Source organism: Phocoena sinus, chromosome 3, assembly GCF_008692025.1.
Source record: "Phocoena sinus isolate mPhoSin1 chromosome 3, mPhoSin1.pri, whole genome shotgun sequence".
Lineage (NCBI taxonomy): Eukaryota > Metazoa > Chordata > Mammalia > Artiodactyla > Phocoenidae > Phocoena > Phocoena sinus.
In genome coordinates, this window is record NC_045765.1 from 57044973 (window position 1) to 57060758 (window position 15786).

Here is a 15786-nt window from a genome sequence, read left to right on the forward strand (position 1 = left end):
TTATGAGGGGTTCAATTCCTCTGTATCCCTACCATCTCTTTGTGTGTGTCACTCTTTTCAATTTTAGCCATTCTGACAGATATGTAGTGTTAGTATCATGTAGTTTTCATTTCAATTTCCCTAATGACTAATGAGCATTAGCATCTTTTCATGTGCTTATTTGCCATCTATATATCTTCTTTGGTGAAATGTCTCTTCAGTTTTTTTGCCCATTTAAAAAAATTGGGTTGTTTGTTCTCTTGTTATTGAATTTTGAGAGTTCTTTATATATTTTGGACAGAAAGTCTTATATCAGGTATGTGCTTTGCAAATATTTTCTCCCAGTTTGTCTTGTCTTTTCATTCTCTTACCAGTGTCTTTCAAGAACATAAGTGTTAAATTTTGATGAAGTCTAGCTTATCAATTTGTTCTTTAAAGGAACATGTTTTTGGTGTTGTATCTAAGAAATCTGTGTCTAACCCAAGTTCTTAATTTTTTCCCCTATGTTTTCTTCTGTAAGTTTTATAACTTGGTTTTTTTTTTGTTTTTGTTTTTTTTTTTTTTTTTGCGGTATGCGGGCCTCTCACTGTTGTGGCCTCTCCCATTGTGGAGCACAGGCTTCGGACGCGCAAGCTCAGCGGCCACGGCTCACGGGCCCAGCCGCTCTGCGGCATGTGGGATCTTCCTGGACCGGGGCACGAACCCGTGTCCCCTGCATCGGCAGGTGCACTCTCAATCACTGCACCACCAGGGAAGCCCTATAACTTTAAGTTTTATATTTAGGTCTGTGATGAATTTGACTTTTTATATGGAATGAGGTATTGAATAAAAGTTCTTTTTTTTTGCATACGAATATCCAGTTGTTCCAGCCATTTGTTGAAAAATACTTTATGCACAATATAACTTTTCAGATTAAAAAATTCTCTGTTAACCAAGATCATTCCATTTTACAGATAAGAAAACAGGCTTAGAGAAGTGACTTGCCCAAGGCCACATAGCCAACTAGAGTACATATAGGCCTAAAACCTAAGTATTCTGATTCCTAGTCCATTAGATTGTTCACTATGTTGTCTTTTTACTTTACCCTTTCAAGTATGCTATTCTTGAGTATTACCATTATGTCTACTTTTCAGAAGAGAGAACTGAGGCCTAAGGGAGGACTATCACTTCAGAGACCACATGTGAAGGCCCTCCCTTCCCAGACCCCATCCTCTTATTATTCTCCCCTCACTCACTCTGCTTCAGTCTTCCTGCTGTTCCTTGAATCCACCAGACATACTCCTGCCTTAGGGCCCTTGCAACTTGTTCTACCCTCTCCCTAGACTCTCTTCCCTCAGCTGTCTGCATGTCTTACTTCCTTACTTCTTTCAGGTCTTTTCTCAAATGTCACCTCAGTGAAGCCTTCCCAAACCACATGTTTAAAATTGCAAGCCCTTCCTGCAACATCCTGCGTCTCCCTTCCCTGCAGTATTCTGTAGTCAGGTTATGAAGCCAGGTCCCATGGGGTGACAAGAGATTTCTTGTCAGAGTGATACCAAGGCCATGGCTGAGTGAAGGTGGAAAGTTTCATTCTATATGATGAGGGTTGAGGAAGGATGCTGAGAGCAGTGTGAAATTGTCTGCTTGTTTTCTCCTATCATCTTTAGGAAGTTAGATTCCTCCATAGATTTTTTTTTTCCTCCATAGATTTTTAACCCAACTCTCTGATCTGTGGGCTGGTTCTGACTCAGGTAAATTTATAGAAGAGTGACTTCCTCCGGGCTTACGTAGGTGTCAGAAATTTTAATATTTCTACTATTTTCAGTCCCTACTTGTGCCAGGCACCATGCATACATTATCTTGAATCCTCACAGCAGTCCTATAAGACAGGAATTATTCTCTGTCTTATTAAACTCTAGGGTCAGAGATATTAAAGAAGCTTGCCTCATTTCACACAGCTGGTAAGTGGTAGGGTCAGGATTCAAACACAGGGCTGGATGGCTCAAAACTTGAGCTTTGTCCACTATACTTTGATAATGTATTTCCACTTTCCTTTCCATCCCTCCTGACCTGGGAGCAATATCACCACTTAACTTCTGAAGCATGGGGGTGAATATTCCAGTGTCATCTCTGTATCTCTTCCAGAAAGGAAGGCAGCAGGAGTCCCTTTCCATGCATGGCAGAACTGAGGCACAGAGGGGTAACTGACATGCTTAGGGCTATAAAATAAGTCCTTGGAGGAGCTGGGATGAGAGTCTCAGGACTCCTGGCTTCCAGGGGCATTATTTGACAGTCCATGTCCCCACCAACATCAGAGACAATTTTATTGTAGGTCTAATGAATGAGCAAGTAGCTGCTCCTTGTGGCCTCTCAGGAGGATGAGTGAACATCTGAGATCTGTGAGCTGTTTCCCACCAGTTGCTCTGTGGAGGAATTGAAGCCCCTCTACACAATACTGTAGGTTTAGGTTCCACTGAATCATTGACTTATGAGCCATATCCCAGACTCATTCTAACAAGCTAGCTATCCAACATTTTTATTAGGCTCCAAAATTAGATTTAACATCTGTTTCTGAGAGCTCCTGGCTCTTCCAGAAGCAGCTGAAATCCTGGTTTTGTAATTTCTTTCTCAATTCCCTGGAATCAGAGAGAGAGAGAGAATTTTTTAGAAGACATATGAGTATGGAGGGGCTTTGCCTGAAAACTTTCATGGAATGTTCCATGGTTATGGCAGGCATGATTAGCTTGTACCTGTCTCTCTTTAGGAGCCTGTGATGCTACTGCTGAAGTTCCTCATCAGTTTGATATGCTGAGAGCATGCTTATTCTGTGTAGTAAGGTGCATGGGCACCATTCGGACACCCATTCCCCTGGAAAATTTTCATCTGAACACTGGCAGGGCCCAATGGCATAGGAGACAGAGCTGCTGGTCAGTGCCAGTCAGGGATGCCAGGCTTCAGCTATAGCTTTGCAAAATTTCCAGTCTGTTTAGTCTTTTTGTCAGTGATCATGTACCCTCTCTCCCTCTCAGTTTCTTGAGGGAGCTGGGGAATTAGATTCTGATGAAAAGGCATAGTCCCACTCTGCCTCTTTCTAAACTCTTAACCATGTTGTAATTGTCTGGTTTACAGTGCATTCCTCAAGAATAGGGACCCAGGGCTTCCCTGATGGCTCAGTGGTTAAGAATCCACTTGCCAATGCAGGGGACACAGGTTCGAGTCCTGACCTGGGAAGATCCCACATGCCGTGGAGCAGTTAAGCCCGTGCACTGCAAATACTGAGCCTGTGCCCTAGAGCCCATGAGCCACAACTGCTGAACACAGTTGTGTAACACAACTACTGAAGCCCATGTACCTAGAGCCTGTGCTCTGCAACAAGAGAAGCCACCGCAATGAGAAGCCTGCGCACTGTAACAAAGAGTAGCCCTGGCCCGCTACGAGAGAAAGCCCGCGCACAGCAATGAAGACCTAATGCAGCCAAAAATAAATAAATTTATAACAAAAAAAAAAGTTTTTACCTTTTCTCACCCATTGGAAAAAATTATACAAATAATGTATGTTCCTAGCAGAATAGTAGAAAATACAGATAAGCAAATAGGCCAAAAGAAAGAGAGGGGCGACTTACCCTGGTGGCACAGCGGTTAAGAATCTGCCTGCCAATACAGGGGACACGGGTTCCAGCCCTGGTCCGGGAAGATCCCACATGCCACGGAGCAACTAAGTCCGTGCACCACAACTACTGAGCCCACGTGCCTAGAGCCCACGAGCCACAACAAGAGAAGCCACCACAATGAGAAGCCCATGCACCGCACCGCAATGAAGAGTAGCCCCCACTTGCTACAACTAGAGAAAGCCCTCGCGCAGCAACGAAGACCCAATGCAGCCTAAATAAATAAATAAATAAATTTATTTTTAAAAAAAGAAAGAAAGAGAGAGGAAGGGAGGTTAGAAGGCAAGATGGAACAAGGAAGAAAGAAGTAAAGATAGGTCACCCAAAAGTCCTATCAGCCAGGGATAAACACGCACACACATATACACATTAAAATATTTGTCTTTGTTTTTAAATTGAGAAACTTTGCAGGGAATAGAAAGGTGTAAAACTTGAATCCTCAGGATACGATTGTCTGGTGACAGTGTCTGGAAGTCAGGGACTCCTACTGCTATAAAAAAGCAGAGGGCATCTTCTGGGATCCCGGCATGAGGAAAACTGCCTCCAAATCAGTAACACAGTAACTGTTGCTTTTGGGTGGAGAAGAAGTTGGCTCACTGAAAAAGACAAAGTTCTGCCCTGCCTTGGCCTTTTATAGAGAGTCCGGTTTTTCTTCTAGTAGAGTCATAATGAGTCCCACTCTCCTAGAGGCTGGTTGCCCTGGAAGACTGGCCTTTCATTTCTAAAATCTGTTTGCTCGAAGAACTTTGCCAACTTCGTTAATTGGAAGTTAGTAGGGCATTTTCTTCCACTCTCAGGACCTGCCCAGTTAGCTGACTTTTACTGGCACAACTTGTATCTGCAAATAACATGTGAGCCATAAAAATCCACCTTACCCTTGAGGTTCCCCTAGAACCAAGGTGTTCCTGTTTGTTCTCCGGCTCATGCAGATTTCCTGAGCCTTGGCTCTTATATTTCAGATAGAAGTTTGACATTCTGTTTCTTTAAGTACTGAGTTCAGGGAGTACAGGCCCCACTTACTATTCAGATCCACACACCACTTCCAAGCAAAGATTTGTTATCGCTAGATTTATTCTACATCTACAGTTTGCAAATATCGATTGAACTCCTACTTTGTGCCAGATGCTATGCTTGGCACTGGAAGCACTGCAGTGAATAAGGAGTCTCTGCCTTCAAGGAGTTCATGTCTTGTGGATGTAAACAGGCCTTCATTGTTATGCATGGTAGTTATCTATACACGGGGTACTACGAGAGCAGGGGGATCGTAACAGCCCTGGGAGATTAGAGAAGATTTTTGAGAAACGTTTAAGCCGAGCCCCAAAGCACTTGGGTTTTGGTAGTTTATTGACATTACTATAATCTGTGTAATTAGGCTTATGTCTTTATATTCTCATTGGATAATTAATAAAACATAGGTTTGAGAACATTCAGGCATTCAATAATTTGTAATGACTGCCTAGCTTGTATTTTAAGAAATAACTTTTAAAATCTGTATTAAATGCTTTTCCTTGCCTAGTCCTATTTTAAATACTCTGAGTGGGTAGTGTGGGGCTGGTATAGAAGGAATAAAAGATGTAGGTTAACGTCTCTGAAAGTTCACAGTCTAGTTGAGAAGAACAGATTTCTCTACCTAAAATAGAGGATCACAGGAAACAGTCGGTGACCAGATGGAAGATGGATGTGTTCCTGTCACTGGCATCACACATCCTTTCACTTCTTCCGCAGGGCAAATACTATCCCAGCATCAACAAGGAGTTTGATTTGGACACAGTAACAGGGGAAACAGACCTGCCTTGCCTTCCTTAATGCGCACTGGAAACACTCATCGTCTCATTTCTCCAGTTTATTGCATGAGCACATTTATTGCATAGGTGACTTCAGGGAGGATTTTAGGAATTCCTGGGCTTATCGATGTTAAATACTCCTCCTTGACCCCTCTTCTAGAATACTTCCTCTTTTCTTCCCCAGTATATTCTCACTTATGGGTATAAAGAAAAAGTGAGTCCTCCTTTGATACCAACTCTGCCAATCATTTACTCTTAACTTTCCTTTTGGCAGCTTTCAACCTAGCCAGAAGGAAAGCCTTCAAAACCAAGACATTGAATTACGCCTCTGGTATATTGTAAACTCTTTAAAGCCTCAGCTAGACTGTAAACTCTTAAAGCTGTGTCATACTTATTCTGTACCTAATACACTGCTAAAGACATACTGAGAACTTAATATATTTATCTTGATTTATTATTCTACAAAAAACAAAGTTTACAGGAATAGAGGTTGACCTTTTTACTGGGCTGATGAATTATATACTCTTCCTCCATAGCACAGAGTGAGAAACAGTTTCTTTAAATTGAAGCCTCTGTAAATCAGCTGTACTCCAATATAAAATAAAAGTTAAATTAAAAAAATAAAATAAGGGACTTCCCTGGTGGTCCAGTGGTTAAGACTTCGCCTTCCAATGCAGGGGGCGTGGGTTCAATCCCTGAGATCCCATGTGCCCTGTGGTGCGGCCAAAAATTAAAAATAAATAAATAAAGTAATGACTGTTTATTTATTATTTTGAAGCTAAAGTGCGTTTTATTGTTGCTTTTAAAAAAATTTTTATTGGCGTATAGTTGCTTTACAATGTTGTGTTGGTTTCTACTGTACAGTAAAGTGAATCAGCTGTATGTATACATATATCCCCCCTTTTTTGGGATGGCATTTCCTTCCTATTTAGGTCACCAAAAAAGCATTGAGTTCTCTGTGCTATAGGTAGGTTCTCATTAGTTATCTGTTTTATACATAGTATCAATAGTGTATATATGTCAATTCCAATATCCCAATTCAAGTAATGACAATTTTTTAAAAAAGAAAGACTAAAAGCAACAAAATGAAAAGGCAACCTACAGAATGGGAGAAAATATTCACACACACAAAAAAATGAAGCCTCATGCTCATTGCTCTGTCAAGTTATTTACACCTTTTTCAGGATATTACATTTCCATTGTAGAAAAATATGCACCATATGTATTTAAACCACATTTGGGTATTTGTTATGTTGTATCATTTACGTTGTTGATTCTCTGTTAGAAATTATCTGGGGGATCTTTAGAAATGGTCAGAGAGAAAACTTAGGGAACTCATTGCAGGATGTATTAGCATTTTCTCATTCAGCTCTGGTTCAGTAGACAGACACGTACATCCCACTAATAGTCGTCTTTTCTGGAAACTTTTAAAGATAAGAGAAATTACTCTCAATCCAAAATGATTTGAGGTCAGGAGACAGAGGAACAGATATTTGGAGCAGTGGCTAGAGGGAACTGTGTTTGCATGGCTATCAGGCAAACATCGTCAAGTTCCAGTCTCAGATAGATCCCTAGCAGGGAAGAATACAGGCCCACCTGGCAACCGGGGGAGAGGCAAGTGAGAAAATGAGGCCTTATTTCATTCACCAAGTGGTTCAACAATAGACCAATTGGTGTGCACCATCCACAAATGCTGCAGAAACAGTATGGTAGACTTTCCTGAAATTTTTCCTTGTTTACTCTCAAAAATGCATTTTACTTCCATTGGGTCCGCATGACGCTTGGTTTATATTCTCATTATACCTTCCTAAGTAGCTACTTATAGACCTGTGCTCTCCCATCTGTCAGAATGAAAATCCCTTACAGGTGAAAGCATGCATTAAAACTACAGTTAATTCACTACTTTTTTGAGGAAAAAATAAACCCAAGAAAGACTACTATTTTTTTTAAATTAAAACAATATTTCATATTGGAGTATAGTTGATTAACAATGATGTGTTAGTTACAAGTGTATAGCCAAGTGATTCAGTTATACCCAAACAAGTATCCATTCTTTTTCAAATTCTTCTCCCGCTTAGGTTATTACAGAATATTATGCCAAGTTCCCTGTGCTATACAGTAGGCCCTTGTTGGCTATCTATTTTAAATATAGTAGTGTGTACATGTCAATCCCAAACTCCCAATTTATCCCTCCCCCCCCATTTCCCCTAGTAATCATAACTTCGTTCTCTAAGCCTGTGAGTGTTTCTGTTTTGTAAATAAGTTCATTTGTATCATTTTTTTTAAGATCCTGCATGTACGTGATATCATATGATATTTGTCTTTCTCTTTCTGACTTACTTCACTTAGTATGATAATCTCCAGGTCCATCCATGTTGCTGCAAATGGCAATGCAAAAGACTATAATTGATAGTTATATCATTAGTGACTTTTATTTCATTAAAGCTCAAGAAAAGTTCAGAAGAAAAGACAGAACAGTTTTATTGGAGAAGGAAATAGTTCTTATCATGGAGCCAGAAAGAGCACTATAATATTTAGGAACAGATTGGAGATCTCTTGTGAATGCTCGGGGTGGGGTGCCAGGGTTAGAGGAGCCCAGGTGTTTGTGTTTCAGTGAGGGTAGAGGGTGGTATCAGAGTTTGATGAAAGCCGTTTCCTGCTTTCAGTGGCTTGGTCTAAATCTGTTTAGTAATGGAAACTAGAATCATTATATCTTTACCAAGTAAGTAAAATAGCACATTGGATCTTAATTATAGTATATATTAACCACTGTCTGTCAGAAGAGATAGAAATATCTAGGGAGAGCTGTTTTCTGGGCTAAGGGGATGCAGCTGTACCTTTAGGATTCTAAACTGACAGCATTTGAAGCTGGTTTTTAGATAAAAGCTTTTATTTGCAGCTAATACTGTGATACTGTTACGTTTTATTTCTGTTGGGTATCCTGCAGTGCTTTTTTTGTTCATTTTCCCCAAAATGATACATCAGAGAGAATAGAAGTCCTGAAGAGAAGGAAAAGCTAGATGGAGAAGGAGAGAGGAGGGAGAAACAGAGACAGAGGGGGGAAGGGGAGAGAGAGAGAGAAAAGATTTTTCAGGAGGGGAAAATATGGAGATTAATGTGGAAAAAAAACTACACACACAATTGAAAAATCACAGGTATTCAGAGAAACATTACCCTTTATTCAAAAGAAAGAAGAAAATATGATTACATTTTTAACATACAAATAAGCTGCAGCCCCAGTTTAATAGGGAGACGTATCTGAGGAAGAGATAAAGCGGTCATCATTTAGTAAAAGTCATTGAGCTAATTTGAACAGTAGCTTAGTATTCTTTTTGAAGACAATCTAGCTGATTCTCTATTTAAGTGACTCTGTAGGGATGAGGGATAGTTTTTAAATGTTTAAGTCATAAGATATGCAAGAGGTTTTAAAAAATCTGGAGCTAACTATAAGTGTTACTAATGAAGTTCATCAGACCCAATGATAGAGTCATAATAACCCCTACTTAATATACATAAAGAATTAGAGATAAAAAGTCATTTTGTAGTGAAAGCTCTATCTACATTGGCCATTAATAAGTTAGTTTATGTGATTTGAGCATAATTGGAGTGCTAAAGAGTTTGTGACCAGTTCTAGTGGCACTAATAGCGTCGTTAGTGAAGAAAATGTACTGTTGTCATAAACCAGAGAATCTGACTCAGGCATGTGAATTAATTATAATTACAATACTTAGTTTAAATGTTAACTTAAAACCATTCCTTCAACTTCCAATCCAAACTCAGTTAGCTAATTAGTAAATTATAATAGGGGTCTTTCTGACATTGCTAATTAGTTGAATAGTTACATGGTTGAAAGTTACAATTTCCATATCAGAAAGTGGAATTGCTTCAGCACTAAGGAGATATATATAGCATTGTTTTTAGTGGGCATGTCATTAGTAATAACTCTTGTGGATATTCCATTGAATAACAATATCTGGGAATTTTGTTCCCCAGCCATCAATGTTCCTTGCCTCTCTTGCTTTCTCACTGTCATTCTTTGCCACAAATGATGACAGCTAGGTGTGTGAGTTATTATTCTTCTAAGAGAAAAGGGTGATGTGCACGCACACGTGTGTGTGTGTGTGTGTGTTTGTATTGGGTGGATATATGAGACAGATAGGTCTGGCCTAAAGCAAAACTGGTTAGCATAAAGTTGCTTTTTAAAAAGTTTTTTTAGTTCTGGCTTCTTTTGCATCTTGCCTTATCCCCAGCCATTACCTTTCCATCTCTCACATAAGAAGGGCTTTAGCACTAAGTGTTACCAGTTTTTATATACTTCTCTCTTTTTCTTTTTTTTTTTTTTTTGCGGTACGCGGGTCTCTCACTGTTGTGGCCTCTCCCGTTGCAGAGCACAGGCTCCGGACGCGCAGGCTCAGTGGCTGTGGCTCATGGGCCCAGCCGCGCCGCGGCATGAGGGATCTTCCGGAACCGGGGCAAGAACCCGTGTCCCCTGAATCGGCAGGCGGACTCTCAACCACTGCGCCACCAGGGAAGCCCTTTATATACTTCCTGATGTATGAGCTAATCTTAATGATCCCTTGGATTCATCTGTGTGCATACTTGAGATGGCAGTATTTTGGTATCTTTCCCGAGGTGCAAAGCACCAGCAGTGGTGAATAAGCAATACCAGGTCCTTCTGGAAATTTTTGTTGAGAAAGCCATAAAACAGAGGATGTATACGTGTAGAAACCATAGCAATCAAGTGGCAAAATACAAATCCCAGGTCATGGTGGCAGCTCATCAGGACCTCATGATACCAGTCAAAGATGACCTTGAAGATGTTCAAGGGAAGCCAGCAGACCCCAAAGGTTACGACAGTAGAAATCAACATCGCGTTGATCCTCTTGTTCTCCCTGACCCAGCTCTCACTTTCCCTCTTCTTGTCTACTTTCCCATTACTCCTGCCGAGGCAGATAACAATCTTCAGGTAGCAGATGAGGGTGAAGCTCAGAGGGACACAATATTGCAGCATAAACAGGGAGGTGGTAAAGAGGAGCCAGTTCATTTTGGAGGGCCAGTTCTCTACACAGGCCACCTGCTGGGTGTAGAGGTCAGTGGGAAGAGAGAGGTTTTGGAAGGGCTCATGGGTGAGGTGGTAGGACAGGAAGAAGGGAATAGACAACAGAAGGGAAAATAGCCAAATCAATGTGATACCCCAGTAGGCGTGAGCTACACTGCGTTTCCAGCCCCGAGGGTTCACAATCAGCTGATATCTTTCAACAGCAGTTAACACAAGTGAGAATATGGACACAGAGATGGAGACACTATGCACATAGGAGGTGCGTTTGCACATGATATCCCCAAATATCTAGTGATCCATCAGAGTGTAGATGATAGTAAAATGGATGTACATGACACGTACCAAGATGTCAGAGAGGAAGAGATAGGCGTACAGTATGTTGGTGACATTCTGAGCTTCTCTCTGCTTCTTAAAGATGATAATAATGAGAGAGAGGTTTCCAGAAAAGTCCATGATTAAGATCACAGTATAGACTATGAGTAATAGGAGCAAGCCTAGGGAAGTGGGGTCTACAGGACTCAAAGTAGCAAAGTGCAGAGTTGTTGCTCTTTATGCTGGCTTTATTAGATGCTGGATGGTTTAGGAAAAATTCCATCATGTCAGGGTTTAAGAAGAGCTTTTCTAAGCTTATTTGTATTATGGCTGGATATTTTGGCTATCAGTTCTTGGAAAGAACTTTGCTCTGAGTCTTCCAATGAGTGATTAGTAGGGTTTAGTCTTCCTCTTTGTCTGCTTGATGGAAATACATGAATGACTTGAGTAAGCTCTTGAGATCCTAAAAAATTAAACAGAACCTAGAAAATTAATGCAAGTTCTTAACAACCTGGACAATTCTATAGGTGGAACAATGTCCCTGAGAGTACATAGAGAGATATCCAGAGAGTCTCTGTATCCTTGCCTTCCTTTCATCTCAGGGTGTTTTATTTGTCCCAACAGTATAATCTTTAGAGATAATGAGAAAGGGAATGCCACAGTGTTCTGTTAACTATATAAGGTAGCTCAAAGGTATCTTTCCATCCCTATCACCTTCTGTCTTTTTTGTATATGTGTGCTGTGGAGGCCAGAGTAACTATATATGGAGTTGGGCTCCACTTGGAGCATTACTGTTTGGTGTCTGTATGACTTTGACATAAGTTAATTACCCTTATGGCTCAGTTTTTTAAAGCTGTAAAATGGGGATAAACAATGTCTTTCTGCATTGTTGTGAGGACTAAATGAGATCACGCAACTGAATTTGTTGCTCACGCCCAACGTAGAGTATATAGTATGTATTCAGTATATGTGTGCTGAATAAAATTTGTCAGTTCCACTCCCCAGAGCTAGTCTATAGCCTTAAGTCTGGGGGCTAGACTCCCAGATCATGACCACTGTGGAACAGCATATGGCTTCCCCTCTTTTTCTTTCTTCCATTCTCTGGGGTTGAAGCCAGACTTGGCACAGTTTCTGGGTACATTGCTCAGATTCTAGAGATCAAGCAAAGGTAGCTAGTGCCTAGTGAGCTATTACTCAGAATTAACTTTATTTGGAAAGCATTCCCTCAGTTTTCTTTTCCTTTGGGTCTCTTCTTTTTCTGACTTCTAGAGGAAAGGGGGTCCTTGATCCCATGGCTCAGCATGGCTTAGGGTGGTCAAATTCAGTGGAGTTATTCGTACCAGGATGCACAGCAGACATGGTGAATGCCCTGCCATTCCAGGTGGTGACATTTCTGGCCCAAAGAGGACATGTTGAAAGAGAGCACAGGAAAAAAATACCCCTTATCTTGGTTTATTATTTAGGAATTTGAAGAAAACAACATAAATGGCATTGATAAAAGATAAAGAAGGACACAAGGAACTGAACTATGGTTCATGTGTGCTGTGGTGATGAGTAGACATAGCAAAATTTGTAAACAGAGGTATTTGAGATGCAGTTTAGGGCTTGGATGATTCAGGGGTTCAACAAAATTAGAGTTCACAGATATTGGCTGAAGGGAAATGTCAAGATAGATTTAAGCCCTTTATGACAGTCAGTGGACTAGAACTATAAATGAGAAATAGAAAATTGTTTACTTACCACCAAACAAGCTTTACTTGGAGGAGAAAAGGGATGAAAAGGAAATAGGCAGTGTACAGATGTACAGATACATATGGGTATGCTAGCATGAGCACTATACTTCCTGTCAGGAGACATGTCCTGCTGCTAACTAGCTTTTTAAAAAAAAATTTACTTATTTTATTTAGTTTTGGCTGCGTTGGGTCTTTGTTGCTGCACGCGGGCTTTCTCTAGTTGTGGCGAGTGGGGGGCTACTCTTTGTTGCGGTGTGCGGGCTTCTCTCGTTGCGGAGCACGGGCTCTAGGCATGCGGGATTCAGTAGTTGTGGCACTCAGGCTCAGTAGTGGTGGCGCAAGGGCTTAGTTGCTCCGAGGCATGTGGGATCTTCCTGGACCAGGGCTCGAACCTGTGTCCCCTGCCTTGACAGGCAGATTCTTAACCACTGTGCCACCAGGGAAGCCCTAACTAGCTTTTTGACCTTGGGCAAATCATTCCCCTTCTCTAGGCCTCAATTTCTTTATCTGTCAAATGAAATTTTAAAAATGGCCTATTTTACAAAACCAGCAAAATCTTGTGCTTCCCAGCTCTTACTGTCTACAATAAAGAAAAGCTTCCTGTGAACCTTGCAAAATTAGGTCTGAGTAACAGTTTTCTGTTTACAGATTTAGAAATTCATACAGTTTTGCACATTTCCTAGCAGTTTGGTAATAGAGATGGGAATAAACATCGGAAATGCTTGTGTTGCCCATTCTTGTTGATCTGGGTTGTCTGGGCCGAGTGAATGAGTATCACTCACCACCCTGCAACAGCAGGTCTAAAACTTAGTAGAAACCCCTCTACTCTCTTCTATAATGATTAGTAGCAAAGTACAAATTAGTTCCCCAGTCTATAAATTCCTACAGAGGCTTGAAGCTCAGAAGGTCAGATGGGCCTCATCTGGGAGGGAATCAAAGGGGAGTGCTGGAGTTACATTATCCAGTGCCCTCTTTACAATTCAGAGAAGATTAACAAGTAAATCCCCAATATGGACTGTGAATGGCAGTGTGGGATTTACACTTTACATAATTGGTAACTATTAAGTTAAAATATTTAAATCTTGCCTATCTGGAAGCAAAGTAATGCTAAGCCTTGATTCATAAAAAAATTCTTGGGATACATTTCTATTTTAGGAAAGTTCATCTTTGGCTTGTTTGGTTGCAAATGACCCCCAAAGATGTGAGATCTCAAATTACCAAGTGATATTTTGCCCCAAAATATGAGTAGCATATGGCAGAGGTAGGTAGTTTTCAGTCTTTCAACTCGATTGTATCTAGATATGCTCATGAGGCACATGCCTTGAACTGGCTCTGTTTATACCTTTTAATGCAAAAGTACAGCATTACATTACACATTTCTTGGTAGTTTTGTGTTTAAAAGTTTCAAGATGAATAAAATAAAAGCTTTACTCTGCCAAAGTCTGCATATGCATATTTATTTCTGTATCTGAATGTCTTTTTTTGTGTGTGTGTCTTTCTTTCTGTCTCTATTCTTATAATTCTTTTTTTGGGTTGGGGGGAGGTGTTGGGGGTAGAGTTTGTGTGTCTGCTCCTTGGTCTATGTGTGTTTTCTCCTTACCTCTCATTGTCTTCCTCCCTTTCTGCCTCTCTGCCTTGTTCTCTGTTTCCTCCTTTCCCTTAATTATCCATAACAGAAAAACTAAAGAATATTTCAGATTATCTCTTATATTTCATTTGGTGCTATGGTGTTTTGACCTGGAAGAAACTCTATACCCCTCCTATTTGACAGATGTTGTGGCTTTGCAGTTAATTACCGGCAGAACAGGGACCAGAGCCTTAGTCTCCTGCTTCTTGGAGAGTTCCATGCTCTTTCCACTATTTTCTGCTACCTCCTGTTTTATATTTCTTGAAGAAACTTCTGTATTTGTTGTTCTTAATTTTAAAAGCAGGTGAGCAGAACATTTTCTTTTATATTAAAAAATTTCCTTATGTAATTTCAAAGAGCCTGTGGCCTTGGGCAAAGTGAAGTTTTGCATCCCCACCCTCCACGTATGTATGTGAGGGTCCCAAAATAGTGCAGGATCACACTGCAAGAACTCTCTCTCCTTTTCCTTAAGCCTCTAGGAATATAGATTCTATGGCTGTGTTGGTGCAAATAACATCTCACACTTGTTTAGAGCTTAATTTGTCTAAAGTACTACCCCATTTATTTATTCACTCAAGAATTTAAGTGCTATGAAAAGATGCTCAACATCACTAATTATTAGAGAAATGCAAATCAAAACCACAATGAGGTATCACCTCACACTGGTCAGAATGGCCATCATCAAAATATCTACAAATGATAAATGCAGGAGAGGGTGTGGAGAAAAGGAAACCCTCTTGCACTGTTGGTGGGAATGTAAATTGATACAACCACTATGGAAAACAGTATGGAGGTTCCTTAAAAAACGAACAATAGAGCTACCATATTATCCAGTAATCCCATTCCTGGGCATATATCCAGAAAAGATGAAAACTGTATTTGAAAAGACACATGCACCCCAGTGTTCATAGCAGCACTATTAACGGTAGCCAAGGAATGGAAACAAGCCAAGTGCCCATCAACAGACGATTGGTTTAAGAAGATGTGGTATATCTATATATATATACAATGGAATATTACTCAGCCACAAGAAAGCATGAAATAGTGTCATTTGCAGCAACATGGATGGACCTAGAGAATATCATACTAAGTGTAGCAAGTCAGAGAAAGATAAATATTATATGATATCACTTACATGTGAAATCTAAAAAATAATACAAATGAATCTATATACAAAACAGAAACAGACTCACAGACGTAGAAAACAAACTTAGGGTTAACAAAGGGAAAGGGAGAGGGGGACAGATAAATTAGGAGTGTAGAATTAACAACTTAACTAGTATAGGAGTATAATATAAACTACTATACATAAAATAGGTAAGCAACAAGGATTTACTGTACAGCACAGGGAACTCTATTAAATATCTTGTAATCACCTATAATGGAAAAGAATCTGAAAAAAATGTATATATGACAAGATTTCACTTTGCTGTACAGCTGAAACTAACACAATATTGTAAATCAACTCTACCTCAATTACAATTTTTAAAACGAATTTAAGTACTGACAAAGTGGGTTCTCTTATTTGATCGCAACAGCAGTCCTGTACTCTACTTTAATTCTGACTTTACAAACGTGGCAACTAAGACCCAGTGACTTGCTCATGGTTGCATAGTTAATAGCAAAGCCAGGAATAGGACTTCTAC

The 15786-nt window shown here is 40.1% G+C and overlaps 1 protein-coding gene across 1 annotated transcript; it reads right to left on the bottom strand.

Moving 5' to 3' along the window:
- Nucleotides 1-9946: 9946 nt before the first annotated feature.
- On the bottom strand, nt 9947-11063 carry LOC116751031 (neuropeptide Y receptor type 6-like). The gene is given in 2 exon segments (XM_032626514.1): nt 9947-10975; nt 10977-11063. Coding segments are annotated over 2 exon segments (1116 nt in total).
- Between the last annotated feature and the right edge of the window lie 4723 nt (nt 11064-15786).